Here is a 23,886-nt window from a genome sequence, read left to right as displayed (position 1 = left end):
CTTCCCTTAATCCCTTCTCCTGGGAACACTCTATCAATGAGTCACATTCAAAAAAATCCCCTTCTCAGATTCTGTTTCTAGGAAACCGACCTAAGAACATAAATGTTCACTGTTACTGTTACTTTTGTTATCATTAAACTGTCAAGTGACCTGATTTAAGGAGGATAAACTTTTAGGTTACCTTGGTCATATCGAATGAATGAACTACACCATCTCCCAGTAAATCTCCATGCATCTTTTTTTTTTTTTTCAGCTAAGCTCTTCATAATTTTGATAAGCACACCAGGTCTTATTTCCTGGCATCGTTTTAGTAAACAGATACTCTTTGTTGTCCATCAAGGGCTAGTATCAGTGCACGTTAACAGGCAATTGTTGGAAGTGTAGTGTGAATGCTTTTGAATGCAAAGTTCAAAACCTAAGTTGAACCTGTGCCATGACTATCACGCCCTTTTGGGAAAATGCTGGTCTCTGACCTGATAGAGTTTACAATTCAATAAAAAATAATTTAAAAACCCCTTAGCAAAGCAAGAAATTTAGGTTGCATTTCGAAAAGAGTTGGCAATGACCTTTATATCTAGACACAGGGCTCCTGAGATTTAAAAAATGTCCTCTGTAGTGTGAAACATTCCTCAGGGAAAATAAAAATAGCTATTGTCACCCACTTGAACTCTAGAACTTGGAATTCACTTACTTGGAGTCGTTTGAGTTGTGGATTGTGAGAGAATGCCAGTTTACTACTGGTTCTATTATAAATAGTCTTTTCTTTGCATTTTGTTTTGCTAAAGGTGTTTTGAGTTATATGCATACAAATTTTTATTTTGTCACATTGACATATTATAATTTTTAAGCAGAACTCTGTTGCTTCTGACTCTAGGTAATAAACATAATGGAAATACATGTCTCAAAAACTTATAAAAAGAAGAATTAGTACTTTGTTTTGTTCAACCAAGATAACTGAAACTATGTTAATACAGCCTGTCTTTGTATTAAGATGACTCAATTTTTAAAACATGTGACAAATGTCCTCTCTTGCATTTTTCACAACATCTTTAAAAATATCTTGATCCTCTGAGCTCTAACCAAGTGTCAATTAGACAACTATCTTCTGCTGTTTCTCTCAGGATTCTTGCTTCTGGCTATGCTTTAGAGGTGAAATATCTGACACTTGTAGAAATTAAACCCAGATGTACAAGGTTCACAAAGAATCTGCACTGTACCAAATTCTACTGGAATATATCAGGTTATTTATCCTAAGCCAATAGCTACCCTTACTGAACAGTTTCTGCAAATTGAACACTCTCATTTAGGTGGCTTATGTAATCCTCAGCACAATCATATCATTTAGATGTTACTATCCTATTTTATGAATATTGAAATTGAGGTTTAATAATATTAGAATAGGCTTCCCAGGTGGCACTAGTGGTAAAGAACCTACTACTAATTCAGAAGATGTAAGAGATGCAAGTCCAGTCCCTGGGTCAGGAAGATCCTCTGGAGTTGGGAATGGCAACCCACACCAATGTTCTTGCCTGGAGAATCCCATGGACAGAGTAGCCTGGTGGGCTGTGGACCATAGGGTCGCTAAGAGTTGGACACGACTGAAACAACTTAGCACACATGCACATTCACAATATTAGAATATAATAATTAAAGCAGTGGGATGCAAAGATAAAATATGATGACAAGATATAGGCTTAAGGTGAGTCAGATTGCATTTTTTTCTCTAAAAATTACTAGGTATAATATTCCACTGGCTCACCCATTTGAGCCTCACAACTTTAATGTTGAAGATGATTATAGTGATGGTAATACCTGCATCTAGTTCTGAAGTACTAATCTTAAATATAATATCTAATTTAACCTATAATTTCACCATTAATTGCATTTTACAGATGAGAAACTAAATAGTTTGCCCAAATGTACATAGGTCATTAGATCATGCAGCCATCACTGGTACTGTGATCTTTGTGATTCCAAAGTCCATAGTCTTATTCACTCACGGCATTGCCTTCTAATCTCTGTGTATGTGTGTGACTGGGAGCTGGGGGAAAATGTGCAAAGTGTGTAACTCATAGTTAATTCTCAAGTTAGTTCCTTTCCCAGCTCCACCTTATATCTACATACCTTAAACGGTGCTTTGCATATAAAAACGTATCACTACCTACTTGTGAATACTCGAAGTTGTCTTGATCTCAGTCTCTATTCTAAAACTAGCAGCTAAAATAATCTTTAGATATGATCCATTTAATAACTCGAGCTGCCAAATCAGCTTCCTCAACAGTGACAGTGATATGCTCAAGCAGAGGCAAAATGACTGATCACCATTAAGACTGTTAACCTGAGAGGGAGGTGGTTGTTGCTGTTCAGTCGCTAAGTCGTGTCCAGCTCTTTGCGACAAAGTCTACTCCAGCATACCAGGCCTCCCTGGCCCTCACCCTCTCCCGGAGTTCACCCAAGTTCACATCCATTGAATTGGTGATGTTATCCAACCATCTCATCCTCTGCCACCCTCTTCTTTTGCCTTCAGTCTTTCCCAGCAGCAGGGTCTTTTCAAAAGAGTTGACTGTTCACATCAGGTGGACAAAGTATTAGAGCTTCAGCTTCAGCATCAGTCCTTCCAATGAATATCCAGGGCTGATTTCCCATAGGACTGATGGGTTTGATCTCCTTGCTGTCCAAGGGATTCTCAAGAGTCTTCTCCAGCACCACATTTCAAAAGCATCAATTCTTTGGCATTCAACCTTCTTTATGTCCAACTCTCACATATGTAATCACTACTTGAAAGACCATAGCTTTGACTATACGGACCATTGTTGGCAAAGTGATGTCTTTGCCTTTTAATGTGCTGTCTAGGTTTGTCATAGTCTTCCTTCCAAGAAACTATCGTCCTCTAATTTCATGGCTGCAGTCACCAACCATAAAAGAGGGAGGTTGGAGCACCTCAAATTTAACATCCCTCTCTACCTCTGTTTAATTTACTTACTAGAATAAATCACAGAAATACTTCGTAGTAACTTTGTAAACATGACCCTTTCTCTTTTCTTCATTGACAGGACAATCCAGATTTTTAAAAACTGCCTACATTACTTCTCAGGATCTGTTTTTAGCTCAGTTACCAAACGTAATCTTTGATTTATATTCTAAAGGTCAAAATAAGTTCAAGTAGATCTTTAAAAATTTCCAATAAGAAATTTAAAATATGAAAAAATATACTCTTAAAAAATCTGTTCTTAAAATTTAGAGCTATTTATTAAATATATATATTGGTATTTATCTTCTAATTATTCATTTTCTCATCAACTATGTATTGAGCAACTGCACACCAGCCATTCTGTTGGGTCCTAAGGGTTATGGTGGTAAACACAGTAGATTTAGTCTCTACTCTGCCAAGACTATTTAATGTTGCTAATAATGATATTTTCTATCACAATGCAGGTATAAATCTGCAATGCAAAAAACATTGCCTTAGTTTCAGATTCAGTTCAGTTTAGTCGCTCAGTCGTGTCCAACTCTTTGCGACCCCATGAACTGCAGCATGCCAGGCCTTCCTGTCCATCAACTCCTGGAGTCCACCCACACCCATGTCCATTGTGTCGGTGATGCCATCCAACCATCTCATCCTCTGTCATCCCCTTCTCCTCCTGCCCTCAATCTTTCCCAGCATCAGGGTCTTTTCCAATGAGTCAGCTCTTCACATCAGGTGGCCAAAATATTGGAGTTTCAGCTTCAACATCAGTCCTTCCAATGAACACCCAGGACTGATCTCCTTTAGGATGGACTAGTTGGATCTCCTTGCAGTCCAAGGGACTCTCAAGAGTCTTCTTCAACACCACAGCTCAAAAGCATCAATTCTTCAGTGCTCAGCTTTCTTTATAGTCCAATTCTCACATCCATACATGACCACTGGAAAAACCATAGCTTTGACTAGACGGACCTTTGTTGGCAAAGTAATATCTCTGCTTTTTAATGTGCTATCTGAGTTGGTCATAACTTTCCTTCCAAGTAGTATATTCCCTTATGCTCAGTAGTAATGGATAATTAATAGTACAACTCCCTATAATTTCCTTCATGGTGTCATTAATTCTAAAATTCAAAATGGTAGCTAGCCACCAGCTACAAACTTTATATAAGCAAAATCTTCACAGTACCAATTTTTAAAGCAGTGCCATTTTATCCAATAACTTACTAAGTTTCATTATTCAAATATAGTCACATCAATTATTTCTTCAGAACTGGAGGCAAAGGAGTCATAACAGATAATGGAACTATAAAACCAAAAATGTTTACAAAGCAATTAATAAATACTAAATTGCTTATGACATACACTCTATTAAGCAGCATTCAGTAAAAATTAATGAAAAAACTTATCAAACTACAAGTAAAAAGCTCAATTTAACATTAAAACAAACTAAAAGTTCCACTGGTATAATAAAGAACAAATTATAATTATAGCTATTTTATATATCTCACATTACAAGGATAACCAAAAACAGATAAGAACAGAGCTTGTGAAAAATATAGCCCATTAGCTGAAAATTTTATTATAAACCATAAAACTTATATTAAAAAATAGAGAAGATTCTGATTTTTAAGTTTTCCTTTTTATAGCTGACAAGGATAAAACAGAAAAAAAAAAAAAAAACTAGACTCCCTAGAAGAGTCACGTTATTAATTGGGTGGTGAATAAATCAATTGCTATATCCATTGTGTTCTCTCCATATCTTTTGACCCACAGCTTCGACTATGTACACACATTATTTGGAAGAAGAATGGTTATCTTCTAAGTTGCAGTTATATTAGAGAATGTTGAAATGAATTGCATATGATTACTCACTGAAATTGTTTTCAGAGACTTCAGAGAGTGTAATATGCAGTTTTATTCCTGTTTCTCAAACTATTTTTTTTTTAATGGCACTGCAGTTATAAGAAATGAACATCTTTTCCCATAAGGATGATCATGTTTTTATACCCTGTAGACATAGAAATACATCATTTAAGTAATCATCTTATTTGTCAGGGGAGCAAAGGAAAGCTAGTCTGTTTTCTGACACTGAATCAATTACAGCAAGTGTGATGAAAATCTGCAATGAACAAAGCCACAAAACCCAGACATTCAATTAGGAAAATAGATCCAACCTAGAACATTTCCCCTAATTTAGAAATGATAAATAAAATAAAGCTTAACGTATAGCCAAGCTCACAGGAATGGGAAAAAAAGTAGGTATCAGAAACAAATGGAAAAAAAAATCTAGGAATAAATCCTAACTGACATCTAGGAATCCTATTAATCCATTAATCCTGAGGAAATTTTGGCAACAAAGGTTCATGGGGGTAGACTATAGAGTCTAGGAGCTTGAGGATGATTGTTCATGCTGGTATAAAGGACAAGTCTTTGGGTCTTCCTGAGAGGGAAAGTAAGAATAAATGTCTGCACCAAACCAGGTCTTTAATGGGCTATTCTTTCAGTGAAATTGAATGGCTGTCACTGACTCAGGAAAAAAGTTAAAAAAAATCTCCCATAAGATATCAAAACCTTAAGTCAACACAGTACAAATTTGTAAACAAAATGTATGTTACCGAAAGGTTGTTGCTGAATGATAAGACGCCGGGATTCTTGGCCTCCGGAGGAGACGAATTCAATCCGGGGCCAGAGACAAGGCTGGATCGCTCAGAGCTTTTGTGCAATAAAGTTTTATTAAAGTATAAAGGAAAACAGAAAAAGAGACACAGAAGTACAGAACAGACTTTTGAACTCTGTGGGAGAAGGCGAGGGTGGGATGTTTCAAAAGAACAGCATGTATACTATCTATGGTGAAACAGATCACCAGCCCAGGTGGGATGCATGAGACAAGTGCTCGGGCCTGGTGCACTGGGAAGACCCAGAGGAATCGGGTGGAGAGGGAGGGGGGAGGGGGGATCGGGATGGGGAATGCGTGTAACTCTATGGCTGATTCATATCAATGTATGACAAAACCCACTGAAATGTTGTGAAGTAATTAGCCTCCAACTAATTAAAAAAAAAAAAAAAAGTAAAATAAATAAATAAATAAATGTTTAAGGGAAGGGGGGAAAAAAAGTATAAAGGAGATAGAGAAAGCTTCTGACATAGGCATCAGAAGGGGGCAAAAGAGTACCCCCCTCCTAGTCTTTAGCTGTGTGTTATATAGTCACTCACAGTCTGTTAATGAAACGAAAGGAATGTCATAAAATTTAGAATGGCACCAGATAATTCATCCCTGGCCATAAAACGATTGACTTGAATCTTGTAGAAGGGCAGATTACCACACAAATAGTTTCGTTTACATAGATTAGGAAACAATATCTGAGTAAGTAAGTGAGGCCGTTTGGTGGAAGCAACTTGAAGATAGAGTCTGGGGTACATTAACATAGCTTAAGACAACATTTCCATAAGAAAAAGAAATGTATTGGTTAACTCAAGGTTTGAGAGTAGTTAGCTTCAGGTGAAACCAGGTGTCATGGCAACACAGCATTTTAAGAGAAACCTCCTTTTAAATTTGTATAGAGAAGAAAAAATATCGCTGGTTTGTTTCCTCCTGCCGCTTAAGACAGATAAAAATGTCTGGCACGTGCAGCCTCTTTCCTCCATTTGGAGACCCCTGGCCTTCCTGCCTGTTACCCTCTCAGTTACCACACAGTATAAAAAAATGTATTAGAGAAATTTAACATAAAAACTTTACAGGGTGCACATTGAAGAATAATATCAAGACTTCTAAAACATTTTAAAAATTGTCTAAGTCAAACATACTATTAAAAAGAAAAAAACCTGAAAAGAATGGGAAAAATCACAACTGACCAACTAGTCTTAGTGTGCTTCTGATAATGCATAATGATATTAAGATTTCAATATTTACTATACCAGCTTATATTAAAATATTTTTAAGGCCAAGCATAAGTGTTATGAAACAAAGTGTTAAATTGGAGTAAAGAATATGCCCCCAGAGCCAACTATGTTTTATGACTTTCCTGAATCATTTTGTTATCTTCAGATTCTGACATACTAAAAGTAAAGTGAATGCTTGTTTTTTTACAAAAGTGAAGACAAGTTTGAAAAGAATTTTAAATAAATGCTGATAGAGAATGAAAAAAATGTATAAGAGAAGGTAAACAGTAACTTTAAGAGAGGTTTAGACCAGCTCAATATATTCATTTTTTGCACAGGCAGAAAATCCAATCCAAATTCAGACTGTCAGCTTTTCTACTGTGTACTATTTCCACTTTTTATCCTTCTTAAAATTATGAAATGCTTTGCTATATAAAACTAAAAACTTATTTTAAAAACTAAATAAACATTGTTGAATACCCAAATGCCCATTAACCTATAAAATTTGAGAAAAATGCCAATTTTGTGTAAATACTTTCTGCTTATTCTAAAAATATTTTACAAAACATTGACTCAAGAAACATTATTGATACAACAAAACTAGATTTCAGTTATTGATAGTCTCTAATGTGATTGTTCTTTGCTTTATTTCTTCCAAAATTTCTAGTAATACAAATCAAAAATCGAGATATCTCCAGTAAAGTTTAACCCAAAAGTAAATTGTAAAAAGTATCAAAATGTCTGAGTGATGTTTCAGCAACAAATGAAACTCTCATTATAACAATTAGAATATTGGAAGGAAGAAAGGAGGGAGGGAGGAGAAGGGAGAGAAGGAAGGAGAGAGAAAAAGGAAGAGAAGAAAGGCATAAAATAGGGCTTCCCAATCCTTACTGTAGATTAGAATCACATTTGAGCTTTCTTAAAAGTTCAAGTGGTGTTATTAAACAAATAGCTGTGGAGAAAGGGGACCTCGGAATCTGTTCTTTCAGCTATAACACAGGTAATTCTAATGTCTATTGAGATTTTAATGCTATTGGCATACATTTCTTTTTTCTTTTATTAACTCAGTTGCAATATGGTTTTGATTTCCACTCATCTATTGAAGTTACCATTCAGTGATATCGCAAATGTCAATCTTAAGTAACATTTACCTTTATTATCTTTATAAATATTCCTACTAAGTCCTTTTTCCTTAGCTGGCATTATTTAAACCTCCTGAAATGGTTGAGCCATTGGCCTCTGTGGCACTGCATTTCTTTATTCCCCTTGAATTTTGCCAGTGGTTCCTTCCCTCTCCCCTTCTTAACATTTCTTGTTTTCCTTTTTTATCTAGATGTTGTGCTTTCCAGAGAACTGTCTTCTCACCATATTTATTCTCATCTACTTACCTGATTCAATTATACCAGTATACCAACATCTTCCAACCCCAGATTTACTCTCATAGACTTCAAACACATGCTCACCAACTGCTGGAACTGCTTATGTGGATTTGCCTCAAACTCAAAATGTCCTGACAGTGAACGAATGATCTTTCTCCTTAAACTAATTTGACCTTGTTTTTATTTAATCCTGAACTTCACATGCCATCCTCCTCCCAGCCATTCAAGAGAGATATGAAAGTGTTCCTGAACTATCTGTCTCTTCATTTGTCTTGAAAGTGTAATCTTTGTGACTACATGAGATAGAACCCACCAGTCTCCTTTGTCCACGGAATTCTCCAGGCAAGAATACTGGAATGGGTAGGCATTCCCTTCTCCAGGGGATCTTCCTGACCCAGGGATCAAACCCAAGTCTCATGCATCTCAGGAGGATCCGTTACTGTCTGAGTCACCAGGCAAGCCCCTCCTATGTATTTTTTGGGTTAATATCCCAATATCCTTCTTCTTGTTGCTATGATTAGGTTCTGATTCAGATTTCTTCAGCTCTTACCTTCAGTATGCAATATTGTTCTCTTGCTCCCTTCGGCAACCTTGGGTTTACTTAAATTCAGCCTTTGCAGAATCACCAGAATACCCTACTGTATCACTGTTCCTGTTCATGATGGCAATTGTCTTGCTGTTCACACTGTTCTCTCTGTTCGCTGAACCCAGGGTAGGCAAGGCACGAGCTACGATGTCGGAAGAAGATGTGAGGGGCTGTAGGGACTGCAGACGTTTATTCTCTTCTGGCTGGCGTGGCAGCCATAACACAGACTCTCCCGGCTGACGTAGCAGCTGTAGCAGCAGCCAGAACATAACCATAGTATAGCCATGATGAAGCCATAGTATCACGTAACCATGCTGACGCGCCAATGTAGCCCCAGTGCAGCAGCAGCCAGGGCGTTCATGGTGAATCTCCTACAGGGGTACCACGCTAAGGAGCCTGTGACCAAGCAAGGGCTTCATAACATGCATGCGCAGTGCCGTAAATAAGCACAGCCATTCAGTTCAGTTCCGTTCAGCTGCTCAGTCAAGCCCAGCTCTTTGCAACCCCATGGCTGCAGCACGCCAGGCCTCCCTGTCCATCACCAACTCCCGGAGCTTGCTCAAACTCATGCCCATCGAGTCGGTGATGCCATCCAACCATCTCATCCTCTGTCGTCCCCTTCTCCTCCTGCCTTCAATCTTTCCCAACATCAGAGTCTTTTCCAATGAGTCAGTTCTTCACATCAAGTGATCAAAGTATTGGAACTTCCACTTCAGCTTCAGTCCTTCCAATGAATCTTCAGGACTGATTCTCTTTAGGATTGACTGGCTTGATCTCCTTGCAGTCCAATGGACTCTCAAGAGTCTTCTCCAATCCCACAGTTCAAAAGCATCAGTTCTTTGGAGCTCAGCTTACACCCATACATGACTACTGGAAAAGCCATAGCTTTAACTATATGCACCTTTTTTGGTAAAGTAATGTCTCTCCTTTTTAATATGCTGTCTAGTTTTGTCATATCTTTTCTCCCAAGGAGCAAGCATCTTTTCATTTCATGGCTGCAGTCACCATCTGCAGTGTTTTGTGAGCCCAAGAAAATAAAGTCTGTCATTGTTTCCATTGTTTCTCCATCTGTTTGCCCTGAAGTGATGGGACTGAATGCCATGATCTCAGATACTGCATAATCATTATTCACCAAACGTGGGGCAAGAGCGAGAGGCCATGGGGCAAGAGAGCCTGACCACGCCATCTTGGCTAATTTGCTCTTTCCCTAAACGCCACCCCTTCACGGTCTCTCACCTCATAATCCACATGCAATCCATCTCTTGTGATGGTCCCTTGGTGAGTAACACTGATTCTTGAATTTACATCTTGCAACAGCAGTAGATGCTACAACAACAAACAGTTACATCCCCAACACACAGCAAAACCCAATGCCAGGTATCACCTGGAACTCATGTTTCAGTCCTTGCCCTCATGGAGCTAGAAGAGCCACCCACTGTGGAGTGCCTTTATCTTCCTTGGCCAAGTCTAGTCCACTGGTTGTCCTTGTAAAATTGCAGGAAAGCCTCCACAGGGTCAACTCCACCCCTTCAGGCATTTTTTTTATCAAGGACCTGCGAAAACCCTCTACAGGCGCCAGGCCCACCCCTTCAAGGAGGGGAATTTTGGCATTCACGGGGCACCTCATGATTCCAAATGCTTTCACACTGTTCTAAATCTGCAAGAGAATGAGAAGGTAGTAGCACATCACAGGACATAGCCTTTACAGCACTGCTCTAGATATACATTATAGAACACAGCTTAAACCTACATCATATATCATAGAAAAAAGCCTTTCACATAGGGAGCCTTCCAATTTCCAAAGGTAAGGACACAGCCTCAGGCTAGATGTAAACAAGGTTGCCTTCAGCACTGGTGTCAGCCAGGGCCATTACTTTCTGTACATTAGCTAGTGACCAGTGAATTACAAGTTCTACATGAGGTCTCTGGTCCCTGACTCTTCAGGAAGGCACCTTGGTCTGAGCCCTATTCAAAGTGGAAAAGGGCATCATCCAAAAGAACATTCTTGGGCACCATGTAATCTTTTAACTGAACCACCTGTACCTCTTGCTGTGGACGCTCCCCAAACTTGGTAAACTGCTGCTATGGTCTCAGTTGCCTCCATAGCTCTGGGAGCAGAGCACTGGGCTGTGTATCAGTTTTATTTATCAATTCCCGCTGCCAACAAATCAGCCCAAACTTGCATTCTCATCACCAGGAGGGGGCCTTTACCAGCTCAGGCCCCCTTCAGGGTCTTCACACTTCTAATCCCCTTTGCCTCCTGCCATCCCTCTGTTTCTTCCAAGCTAGCCACTATCAAGGTCACCTCATAGATGTGGCACCACACATAGGTGACAAGAATAGCAGTCCTGGATTCAAAAGCAATAGATGGGGCATTGTTCAAAATGGCATACTGAATGCTGCCAGTGAAACACTTCTCATCTGGGCCTCGGGTATTTAGGTTAAATATCAATGCTTTCTCCCCAGTTCTCTCATCATTTGGGTCAGCTTGGTATAGATATGCCATTTACTCACAGTATTCAGGAGCTCTCCCACGTTTGACCACATAATATGGGTGACAGCATTAATCCATTCCACGAAGGCATGCATTTGGTTAAGCCTCCCTTGCATGAGTAGTCTAGCATTCTGCAACCTTTGTCTCAATGCTATAGATGCCAACCCTCCAAAATAACTGCAGATAATGACTGCAGCCATGAAATTAAAAGACACTTGCTCCTTGGAAGAAAAGTTATGATCAACCTAGACAGCATAGTAAAAAGCAGAGACATTACTTTGCCAACAAAGGTCCGTCTAGTCAAAGCTATGGTTTTTCTAGTAGTCATGCCTGGATGTGAGAGTTGTACTATAAAGAAAGCTAAGCACTGAAGAACTGGTGCTTTTGAACTGTGGTGTTGGAGAAGACTCTTGAGAGTCCCTTGGACTGCCAGGAGATCCAACCAGTCCATCCTAAAGGAAATCAGTCCTGAATATTCATTGGAAGGACTGATGCTGAAGCTGAAACTCCAATACTTTGGCCACCTGATGTGACGAACTGACTCATTGGAAAAAACCCTGATACTGGGAAACATTGAAGGCAGGAGGAGAAGGGGATGACAGAAAATGAGATGGTTGGATGGCATCACCAACTCAACAGACATGAGTTTGAGTAAGCTCCAGGAGTTGTTGATGGACAAGGAGGCCTGGAGTGCTGCAGTCCATGGGGTCGCAAAGAGTCAGGCATGACTAATCGACTGAACTGAACTGGACTGATTCTATTTCATCCCTAACACATATGATACTGTCCACCCCTGTGTCCCAAAGTCACAAAAGCCATGCTGCTAATGGTCCCCCCCCCCCCCCCCCATGCTTTTGCCAAAACTGCTTACCCAAGTCAACCAACTCCACCTGAGTACATGATTGATATGTTGTGAACTCGGTCACACTGGGGGCCCCTTGCACATGTCCCCCCAGGCCATAGGCTGCTCATGCTTTACTTTCTGCGGAACAACAGGCCTAGCTGCCAAGCAGGTATCCGCAGTCTCACAACGTCCATCATCGTTATCCTTAATCTCATAATGTTCATCATCACTGTCACTCCCTGCCTCACTGTCAGAGATGCTGGGTTCTTCAAGGCCGTGGGTTTAGGGCCACAAGCCCCTAACATCAATATACATTGCTCTAGCTCTTCCAAGCATCTCTGCACCCTGTGCACTGGGGCGGCATTGCATAGGGCATGATCCATATTCACCTTCAGGGCAGTCAGGAAAATCCACCTGATGGGGCCAGCGGCAGTGCATGCTGCCTTATTCAGCAAACAGGAATTCACTGCCTGTAATGCCTTTTCTGTGCTAGCCGGTGACCTGTCCACTGCCTCCCAGTCTTCCACCAGAATCCACGCTGAGAGGATTGTGGCCACATGGTACCATATGCTATAAGGTGGCCACTGGCTTTCTCCATCCATTGGAGCCTCGGGCTCCTCTACCTGCTGGGTATCCTGCCAACTATACCAGTTGTATCACTGTTCCTGTCCATGATGTCAATTATCTTGCTGTTCACACTGATCGCTGAACCCAAGGAGCAAGCTAAGAGGCTGGAAGAATATGTGAGGAGCCATAGGAACTGCAGACACATTTATTCTCTCCTGGCTGGCATGGCAGACATAACATAGCCTCTTTCCTGGCTAATGCAGCAGCTGCAGCAGCAGCCAGAAATGACCATAATATGGCCATAATGGAACCCTAACATAACCTCACATAAGATAACCATGATGTCACTCCAATATAGTCCCAATGCATCAGCAGCCAGGGCTTTTATGCTGAAATTCCTACAGGTGTATGGTACAAAGTAGCCTGTGGCCAAGCAAATACTTCATGACCAGCATGCACAGTGCTCTAAGTGATCTCAGCTGTTACATAATTATTATTCACAAAACGTGGGGCAAGAGCAAGAGACCGTGGCATGTGAGAGCCTGACTGCGCCATCATGGTTAATTTGTTTTTTCCCTACACCTACAGACATACATATTTATGTCAACTCTTTGCTAGAAAACATCCAGGATAGAGTGCAAGTTCCTTAACACAACATACATACCATGTTAATCTGTGTTTAGTCATTTGGATTTATTTCCAGTATTTCTAACCTCTAATCCAACCTTTCTTGGATTTTTCACTCCAATAAACTCAGAACTGTGGTGGTGGCTCAAAATCTTACTCCTTGACTAATCTTTTTTGCCTTCTCACATTTCATAATCAATCCATCAGCAATTCCAATCAGCTCTAACATCACATTTTTACTAGAACCAATCACTTCTCACCATTTTACCACTACTGTCCCTACCACTAAGCACCATTCTAGTGCAAATCATTTACATAGTGCATGTCTGTTTTGAAAATAGCCACTAGGGCTAGTGGATATTATTCCTCCTGCTTCTCCTTCCCCTGGTCCCTTCTTTGTCCTCACACAGTCTCATCTCTACCCAGCAGTCAGAGTTTTAAAATATAAATTCACATGTCTTTTTCACCCCTGTCATTCTCCAGCTCTTTATTCGTGCTTTGGCTTTCTTCCCAGCACTTATTACCACTTGACAAATACTTATTTTGGATCTGTATTCTTTCCACTATAATGAAAGCTCCATGAGAATGCAGACTTTTTTTTTTTTTTTCCTCCCACTTAGAGCATTCTTGGCCTACCATGACCCTCAACTAGTATTCGGTGAAAAAATTAGTAAATGAATGTAGCTCAGGCATCTGAGCTGAAGAAGTTTTTGCTGATTGACTTGTGGCTTAAATGTCTTTTCCCTCATCTTCCTTTCAATACAGTGCACATCTCCATTTCTTTATTCTACATTGTTTTCCATAGGTTTAGGTAGATCTCTTCATTAGACTGATCTTTGAGAATGGGAAACTCTCTCTCTCATCTTTTTAATTTCAGTGCTATCATATCACAGTGCCAGTCATGTAAAACACATTCAACACACATTAAAATTGAGTGAATGAATGCATAGATGAATGGATAAAGGCTTTAAGAAATATTCAAGAAATAAAATATTCAGATCTTCCTTTAATCATGAAGAGCTATAGTTCTTTGAACATAAAATACAAAATGATATAGATATCTGAATCACATATGTATGATCTTGCAACATATGTAACACTTAATAAAGGCTTTGTTGTTTAACTGTTAATAAAATAATGTATCTTTCAACCATTAAACTTTGTATATTTTCAGAAATCATCTATAGCTGGGTATTTAACGAGTTCCCTTCCTTTGTGGCCGAAGACAGCCGGCGGTTCATTTCCCAGGAGACAGGCAACCTTTATATTTCTAAAGTCCAAACATCAGATGTTGGCAGCTATATTTGTCTGGTGAAAAACACAGTGACGAATGCTCGAGTACTTAGTCCTCCAACACCACTGACTCTGCGTAATGATGGTAAGTTGCCTGACCTCGATTTAATGCTTAGCTACTTCAAATGTGAAAAATTGAGTATCATCTGCAAAAATAGTGAATCACTATGCTGTATATCTGAAATTAACACAGTACTGTAAGAACTGTACTTCTGTATAAAAACACTTTAAAAATGTATTAGTGGTCTTCTAAACACTTAAACCTAGCACAAATAAAATAAAAAGACATTTGCAATATTTGGAAACCCTACACTTCTAGTCTAAGATTTGCATATTTTAGAATAAATTTTCTTACATAGGAAAGGGATGATCTATAGATGAGAACTGTTAACCATAGCACTACCCTAGTGCCAGAAAGGGAAAGGAATTCTGAAAAGATGAACTGTAATAAAAACTCCACAGTTCTTTTCTTTGCTCTTTAGGGCCTCTATATAGCATATGTGTATAAATTGCAAGCATTTTACAAGGTTCATTTTTCATCACTTTTTCACTTTAGCCACCTTCAAATTGAATGTTCAGCTTTTAATACTTCATGGCATAGTCATAATTGTTATTATTACTTTTCCAATAATAGAAGCAGTTGGAACTTTTTAAGTGCAATTCAGGCAGAAATGATGATTCTATATTTATAGGTATTGCCATATATCCAAAATATCTTCAAATTTAAATACTTCATTTGTCGTTACAGACATTTACAGCTAAGCATTGCATTAAAGAAGTAAAGTGCTATATTACACTTGATATATGATATGTGGCTTGCTCTGTCATGCAATAAAAAACCTATGAAGGTATTATTAAGAAGTGAGCTCGAGAATCCTGATGGATTGTGAAGCTTAAAAGATAATCTATTTCAATGGTAGTCTTTTATATGCTTAGTTTAGAGTATGTGCTGCAGTGAAGTGTGACCAGTATAACCAGAGTTTATATATAATGCATGTATTTATTAGCAATAATCCTATGATTCTATCAGGTAGAATGTATAAATGCAATATCTCTTTCAGAGATGAGGAAGCCAATTTTAAAGAGATGCAGTGAACTACAAAAGGTCACACATTCTAGGTAACGGCATGGAGGAGAGATGAGAAATAAGAAGGAAAATTGGGAGACCAATTTAGAGGCTACCGAAGCTAAGTGAGGAGGGACAGAATGAAAGCAGCAGTAACACTGAAGGGTAGAAAACACGCCTGGGATCCCAACAAGGTAGAACTGTCAGAATGTGATGACTAATTAAACACGGCGCTCTAGAGTAGGAGGAAGCTTTCACCTAGTTCATCGGATGGGTCATGATTCTTTTCATGAAAAGAGATAAGACAGATAAAGGAATAATGAGATGTTTATTGGACATCTATGTGGAAATATGCAGTACCTATACTGATACATAATCCTAATATGCACAAGAAAGAACTGGGCTGGATAAAGAGATTGAAGAGTCATCACTGTGTATTCCATCACTACAGTTAAAGCTATGACGACTGTGTGTATAGAAGGCCAAACTCAAAATTATATAAGAATGTCTATAGGGGGAAAAAAAATGAAGGAAAATAGACATGCATTTTAAAAACCTATCTAGTTGGTAGCTTACAAATGAAGTGATTCTCTATAAGCCATTTTCATAAAATTTAGAGTGTTTTCTCATTAATTTCCTCAAGAATTTGAAATATCTTTGTTTGAAAATTGTAACATTTTGTTGACTAGACAATAACTAATTCCATTTATACTAATTTATGCAAACTCCTAAGAGATGATGCTATGAAAGTGCTGCACTCAACATGTCAGCAAGTTTGGAAAACTCGGCAGTGGCCACAGGACTGAAAAAGGTCAGTTTTCCTTCCAATCCCAAAGAAAGGCAATGCCAAAGAATACTCAAACTACTGCACAATTGCACTCATCTCACATGCTAGTAAAGTAATGCTCAAAATTCTCCAAGCCAGGCTTCAGCAATAAGTGAACCATGAACTTCCAGATGTTCAAGCTGGATACAGAAAAGGCAGAGGAACCAGAGATTAAATTGCCAACATCCGCTGGATCATCAAAAAAAGCAAGAGAGTTCCAAAAAAAACCATCTATTTCTGCTTTATTGACTATGCCATAAGCCTTCAACTGTGTGGATCACCATAAACTGTGGAAAACTCTGAAAATGATGGGAATACCAGACCACCTGACCTGCCTCTTGAGAAACCTGTATGCAGGTCCGGAAGCAACAGTTAGAACTGGACCTGGAACAACAGACTGGTTCCAAATAGGAAAAGGAGTACATCAAGGCTGTATATTATCACCCTGCTTATTTAACTTATATGCAGAGTACATCATGAGAAACACTGGGCTGGAGGAAGCACAAGCTGGAATCAAGATTGCCGGGAGAAATATCAATAACCTCAGATATGCAGATGACACCACCCTTATGGCAGAGAGTGAAGAGGAACTAAAAAGCCTCTTGATGAAAGTGAAAGAGGAGAGTGAAAAAGTTGGCTTAAAGCTCAATATTCAGAAAACTAAGATCATGGCATCCAGTTCCATCACTTCATGGCAAATAGATGGGGAAAGAGTGGAAACAGTGGCTGACTTTATTTTTCTGGGCTCCAAAATCACTGCAGATGGTGATTGCAGCCATGAAATTCAAGGATGCTTACTCCTTGGAAGGAAAGTCATTACCAAACTAGACAGCATATTAAAAAGCAGAAATATTACTTTGCAAACAAAGGTCCATCTAGTCAACGCTATGATTTTTCCAGTAGTCATGTATGGATGTGAGAGTTGGACTGTGAAGAAAGCTGAGCACCGAAGAACTGATGCTTTTGAATTGTGGTGTTGGAGATTATGTCCCTAAGTTAAAAAATATTTTTAGTCATATTGGTTGAATTTACTGAAGCAGTTGAAGTTGTTGACTTATTTTTATTTTACAAACATCTTGAGAGTCCCTTGGACTGCAAGGAGATCCAACCAGTCCAACTTAAAAGAGATCAGTCCTGTGTGTTCATTGGAACGACTGATTTGAAGCTGAAACTCCAATACTTTGGCCACCTGATGCGAAGAGCTGACTCATTTGAAAAGAGCCTGAGACTGGGAAAGATTGAGGGCAGGAGGAGAAGGGAACGACAGAGGATGAGATGGTTGGATGGCGTCAGCGACTCATGGACATGATTTTGGGTGGACTCTGGGAGCTGGTGATGGACAGGGAGGCCTGGCATGCTGCAATTCACGGGGCTGCAAAGAGTCAGACACGACTGAGTGATTGAACTGAACTGATGTAATAATACCATGTTTTTGGATAAGCCCTTTGGCCACCTCATGCAAAGAGTTGACTCATTGGTAAAGACCCTGATGCTAGGAGGGATTGGGGGCAGGAGGAGAAAGGGACGACAGAAGATGAGATGGCTGGATGTCATCACCAACTCGATGGACGTGAATTTGAGTAAACTCCGGGAGTTGGTGATGGACAGGGAGGCCTGACGTGCTGTGATTCATGGGGTCGCAAAGAGTTGGACACGACTGAGTGACTGAACTGAACTGAACTGAGGTCGTTTAGGCTGTCCTGCCTGCTTTTCACACAACAGCTGTAAACATTACATTGACTTTCACAAGGGAGAGAAGCACATGTGAAGTCAGAATCCAAAACTGATTCCACCTTCACTAGTGAATAAAAGCTCGGTGCTCATGATGAGCACTCTTCCATTTCTTTAATTTTGTGGCCCAGATATAGCACTTAAATTTACCTTCTACTTTCCATTGTCAAGCATTTCTAGAATGCTTAGTGTAATTTGTTTGCTGATATTTAAACTCACTTGCCCTTATGATTCTGTTGCTCTTGTTTGTCAAAACCCCAATCCTAATGGACTCACTATACACTTAATTTGTGACTGCTTTGCATCCTGAAAGCTACTAGAAAGTTACACTCATCAAGCATGCATGATCACCAGCTTCAACATTGTCCCTCAATCCTAGTAAGTTGATGTGGATGGTCAATTTGTAACTCTCCCGAAAGTTCTTGGAATCTTGTCTTCTGTTCTCAAACTGGACAGCCTCCTTCTCTACCCACTGCTTTACAAAACTATTTAAGTGTCAAGTTTATTTTCCTATGAACGGAAATTCAAATCTAACTACATCTCCGTTTATACTGTTTTTCCCTTATTCTAATTCAGTAGAGATACTCCACTTTCCCTCCTCCTGCTAAAACCAGTTCCTCCTCTTAGACTGTTGATTTTCATTCCCACTGGCCTTTTCAGAGCATACCACTTTGGCCTTTTCAGTCATTGTTTCTTATATAACTAAAATTATGTCCCTAAGTTAAAAAAATATTTTTAGTCATATTGGTTGAATTTACTGAAGCAGTTGAAGTTGTTGACTTATTTTTATTTTACAAACATCTATATTTAAAAAAAAAATTGTGAGGTACTATATGAAAGGCTCAATAAAATTTTAAAATAAAACTGTTATTTTAAAGTTAACATCTCAGTTAAAAGAAACAGGTGGAAAACACCTGCTAAATTTCAACTACATCACTCAATAACAGTCTTTTTAAGATTTGTGTTAGAAAAGTTAGAAAATTCACATTTGTTCTTTCTATAATTTATCTGAGGTTGTTTTCTTGGTGATTGTCTACTAATTTTTATTTTTTAACATAGAGAGATACCCTTATCAGAGGAATGTAGAGGTTTATACGTGCTGATAAGAGGGGGGGAAGTCAAACCTCTCTTCCATTCAATCTCATTCCCTAAAGCCAGTTGCTTAACTTCTCATAGTTTTCTTCCCAAGGTTTTCATATAAACTGTGCTTCTTGTTTAATCAAGTTTAGAGAATAACTGTTTACTCCCTCATATGATATATATGTTTCTTCTATCCACCCACATATTACATTTATATAGTGCTTTTCTGTTGTTTCCTTTTTAATTTGACAATATGCTTGTCTCTACTATCCTCTTAACTCTTGGAAATAATTCTTGACTTTCTCTTACATGAAGTGATAGTTTCACTCCTGCTTTTCCCTTACTTTTTCTACATTACTTTTATATCCTTTCATCTGCCACTTTTACTCTGATAATCTCTCCTGTAAATGTAACCAAGAGTTCTAAATTGTCCCATAGACTGACTGTAAAAGCTGAAAATAAATAGATGTTAACGAATGATTAGTATACAATTAGCATTCAGTATCATATTGTTACAGATTTTAAAGCTATTTGTGGGCATGTGTGCTCTCCTGGACCTGTTTTTCATGACTGAAACTTTAAATTGAATATAACAAGGAAATAATATTGTGATACACTTTGAATGTGATTTCTCTTAAAATTTTGCTATGCAAACACAATTCAGTTTCAATAATAGTGATGGAATATGAACATGAGTCTCCATAATGCAAATGATAAATGAACCCTTACTGTGGTTAAGAAAACCCGTGAAGGAGGCGGTGATGTGAGCCACGCTTCCACCTGTGTGCATGCCAGCCCTCGGCTCCCGCCCTCGCCAGCAGCCCCCCGGCGGTCTCCTCTGGGACCACCACGGAGGGGCATCCCTGGAGGCTGTGCTCCCTGCGGAGTGATGTGGTACTGCCCAGCTGAGGGGGGTCTCTGACGTCCTGGCGAGTTTGTGGCGAGGGGCTGGGTTCAAATGAAACACTCTGAACTCCCTGGGGGGGGAAAAAAAGTAAAGAAAGAAAACCCATGAAATGAGTATGGAATGAAGTGAGCTTAGGACCAAGCCTTGACTAATCCAAATTGCAATGGAAAGGTCAAGAATGAAAACCCTACAAAGGATAGCGAGAAGAGATGAGAGCGATAAGAGGAAAAACAGTAATGTAGTGTCAAGGGAGTCAAGGGAAATGAGTATTTCAATGAGAAGAGGGTGTACACTCAAGTTGGTGGACTGGGTGCCTGTATTTGTCTCCTGTCTCTGTTCAGACACCCCGTAGAAATATTCATATCATCAGTGAGTAGAGGTAGCATTTCATTAACAAATGAGACACACTGACGTATTTCTGGAAGGATAAGGAAGGATGTGAGTTTAAGGATTAGTCAGGCTCAGTTTCTCAGTTGTGTCCGACTCTTTGCCACCCTATGGACTGTAGCCCACCAGGCTCCTCGGTCCATGGGATTTCCCCAGCTAGAATACTGGAGTGGGTTGCCACTTCCTCCTGGAGGGGATCTTTTGACCCAGGGATCTAACTTGCTTCTCCTGTTTGCAGGCAGATTCTTTACCATTGAGCCAACCTAGAATAAAGTTTAAGGGATCCAAAGAAAGCAATAAAAACCATGTACCCAATGGAAACCTGAAAAAACTCTGAAATCAAAGTTAGCTAGGGGTGGGCGTAAGAAATGGTGCCAAACAAAGGAGGACTTAGGTATGTATGTTAAACATCTATATCATCTATCAATATTGGAATCCATTCTCTTCCCTGTCCCTACATCCGATAAGACCAAAAGGCTTGTCTCAATGACATGAGTGAACTTTCCAAGGAAAGCTAAAGTTCTTAATGTGAATTGTGGCACAGAATGCAAAAACTTCTCATTTTTGCACGTGAATGTCTGCAGACCAACAGCCAGTTCCAGGCCTTCACATGGAAGCAGAGCTGACTGTTGACCCACCTCTCACAGTCATGCCCTCTCAGAAAGAAACCAAGCTTGCCAGATTGGGAAACACACAACAGTGTCCAAGCTTCTTAGATGTAATATTTATATACATTGCTAAATGAATTGTTTCTATTAAAAATTACTGAGCTTACTTAAGGGATATAGAGTTTATATCAATATAATAGGCAAAAAAAAAAAAAAAAAACAGGAAATATTTAATATCATTCCTGGTAGCTCAGATGGTAAAGAATCTGCCTGGAGTTCAGGAATCCAAGGTTCAATCCCTGGGTAAAAAGGATACCCTGGAGAAGGGAATAGCTTCCCACTCCATTATTCTTGCCTGGATAATGGCATGGACAGAGGAATCTGGCAGGCTACAGTTCATGGGGTCACAAAGAGTCTGATACAACCAAGCAACTAACAATTTTGCTTTCACAGAAAGGCACTGAATAGTTTGGAATTGTTCTTAATTCAAAAGACTTTTACATTACTATTTGATCTCTATTCAAAATAGTAATTGAAGAGTGTGTTCATAAAAAGGACATATTCTTGAATAATTTCCCAAGTAGGTGGCTTATATTAAACACTTAGTCTGAAAATAAAAATAGAATATGATCATGGATGATTCCATTTTTGCATCACAGTCAGCGGCAATTCCTGCTGGGTTTTACAAACCACTGCAGAGACAGGCATTATAATGGATATTTCTGCAAACTTGGCAAACACCTCTGCAGGGGTTTGAATATAAAAATTACCTTTAATCTGCTGTGACCATAGAGTTAGCTATAAAAATCATTTCAGAACATTACATTTTTTGCACTTCTCAGAAAAAAGGAAGACCTTTCTAAAAATAACAGAGACTATATACATAGGCAAATTATTTCCCTTTAAGTAAAAATGAAGTTTTATAAACTATTATAAAATATATTATTTTGGCTTGGAACAAAATTTGTTTATAGATAGTTTATATGAAATGTATTCCAGAAAGCAGGAATGTGGGCTGGGGTGGGGTTGAGGAGTGAAATAGTGAAAAGCAGGGTTGCATTATGTAGATGACCACTTTGAACAGGCAGCTGAAGCTTGGTCCCACAGTACCAGAGCATTATGAGATGCATTCAGGATAATCTCCTTGGAAGACATATCAATGGGCTTCCATTCCTAAAGTGACTCCACAGGCTGTTAACTCCCATGTGCATTTATAAGATGCTCTCAAGTTGCAACTGAGTGAAACTGTTTGTGTCTCCACAGACCTGGCTGCAGTGGCAATTGCAGGGAGTAAAAATTCTGTCCAAGGTCATTTAGATGTGCAAAAATGATCCAGAGTACAGAGGGGAAACTTTAGAAGATAGCAAGCACATGAACAACATGATCAGATTTTCCTCTGCTGGCACTGTGAAAAATTATCCTCACACATTAACAAATCTGTTGCACACCTACTTTGTGCCAGACAATTTGTTAAACAGTGGGGATATAATGGAGGGCAAAACAAATGCAGTAATTGTCCTTAGGTATCTTACAATATAACACAAGGGGCGATAGTACACGAAATACTAGTGTAACCTTGCATCACAGGATCTGCCTGCCCTGGTTCAGTGCTCCATGGAGAACTCTCACAGATCATTGCATTGTAAACAAGACAAATAAATCTAGCTTCAAAAGCATTTATAAGTAATACAGAATTTTGCTAATGGTTTGGAGGGTAGTGAACAAGGAGCCAATATTCTGCAAAGCATACAAGAATTTATTAATCACCCCCCCCCCCCAACCACTTCTCTCTTTTGACAGCCTTTTATTCCTACAACTGCTATATCTCTCCCTTGATACAACACACTTCTGCTTCCCCTACACTATTATCTCTGGTCTCCTTTCAAGGTTTTTCTATCTATGCCTTATGTATGACAAGCTCATACTTTCATTTCTACTGTCATTTGAGTTCTCAGTCTAGTTCTGAAGATTTTTTTTCAGTTTATCTTATTTTTATTCAACCAACTTTTTTTTTATTTTTATTCAATCACCATTTACAATTAATGGTACATGTGAGGCATTGTTCTAAAGACCTTATGAGTATTAACATGAAAGGATGGAAAACATAAACAAGCAAGTATGAATTAAAAATGAAAAGTTTAGATTGATCTACTGATATCATATGTGATACTAAATGCATTTCTAAGTACAGAGAGGAACATTCCATTGTGATAATAGGTTCACTAGAGTGAAGCATCTTCCCACAATCCATTGTGTACAACACTGGGCTCCTCCTCTTCTGCTCCAGAAAAATCTTCGCCTATGAGGTAGAATTCCTTCCTAAGGTAGGTCTGAAGGGATTTCTTCAGACCCTTCTCCAGAGCTATAGTGGCTCCAAAGTGGTACAGAGAGGATGAAAAGAAGAAAAGAAAGAAAAATATTAATAAAAATAGTCCTTGGGTTCTTTTGCCATCCCTCAAGTTGGATAGTGCTAAAGAGAGAAGAATAATTAAGGGAGTAGCTTGGATAATGATTTAGGATATAGTCAGAATGCATGCAGAAAGAGTGTGGCCTTTATTAGAGAATTCATCAGTTGTCACAGTGGGGAGAAAAGTAAAAAGACTGTAGACGCAGATAACCTAATATTTGGTGGTGGTGGGAAGTCTGATGG

General features: G+C 39.1%; 1 protein-coding gene across 1 annotated transcript in view; it reads left to right on the top strand.

Moving 5' to 3' along the window:
- The window catches only part of CNTN5 (contactin 5), a 1,550,500-nt gene that overhangs the window by 1,137,133 nt on the left and 389,481 nt on the right, over nucleotides 1-23,886 (top strand). Inside the window, exon 8 of the mRNA XM_061143613.1 lies at nucleotides 14,513-14,716. Within this exon, the coding sequence (XP_060999596.1) occupies nucleotides 14,513-14,716 (204 nt within the window). The remainder of the gene's footprint in view (nucleotides 1-14,512; nucleotides 14,717-23,886) is intronic.

This window comes from Dama dama, chromosome 1, assembly GCF_033118175.1.
Source record: "Dama dama isolate Ldn47 chromosome 1, ASM3311817v1, whole genome shotgun sequence".
Taxonomy (NCBI): domain Eukaryota; kingdom Metazoa; phylum Chordata; class Mammalia; order Artiodactyla; family Cervidae; genus Dama; species Dama dama.
This window is presented reverse-complemented; position numbering and strand designations above follow the sequence as displayed.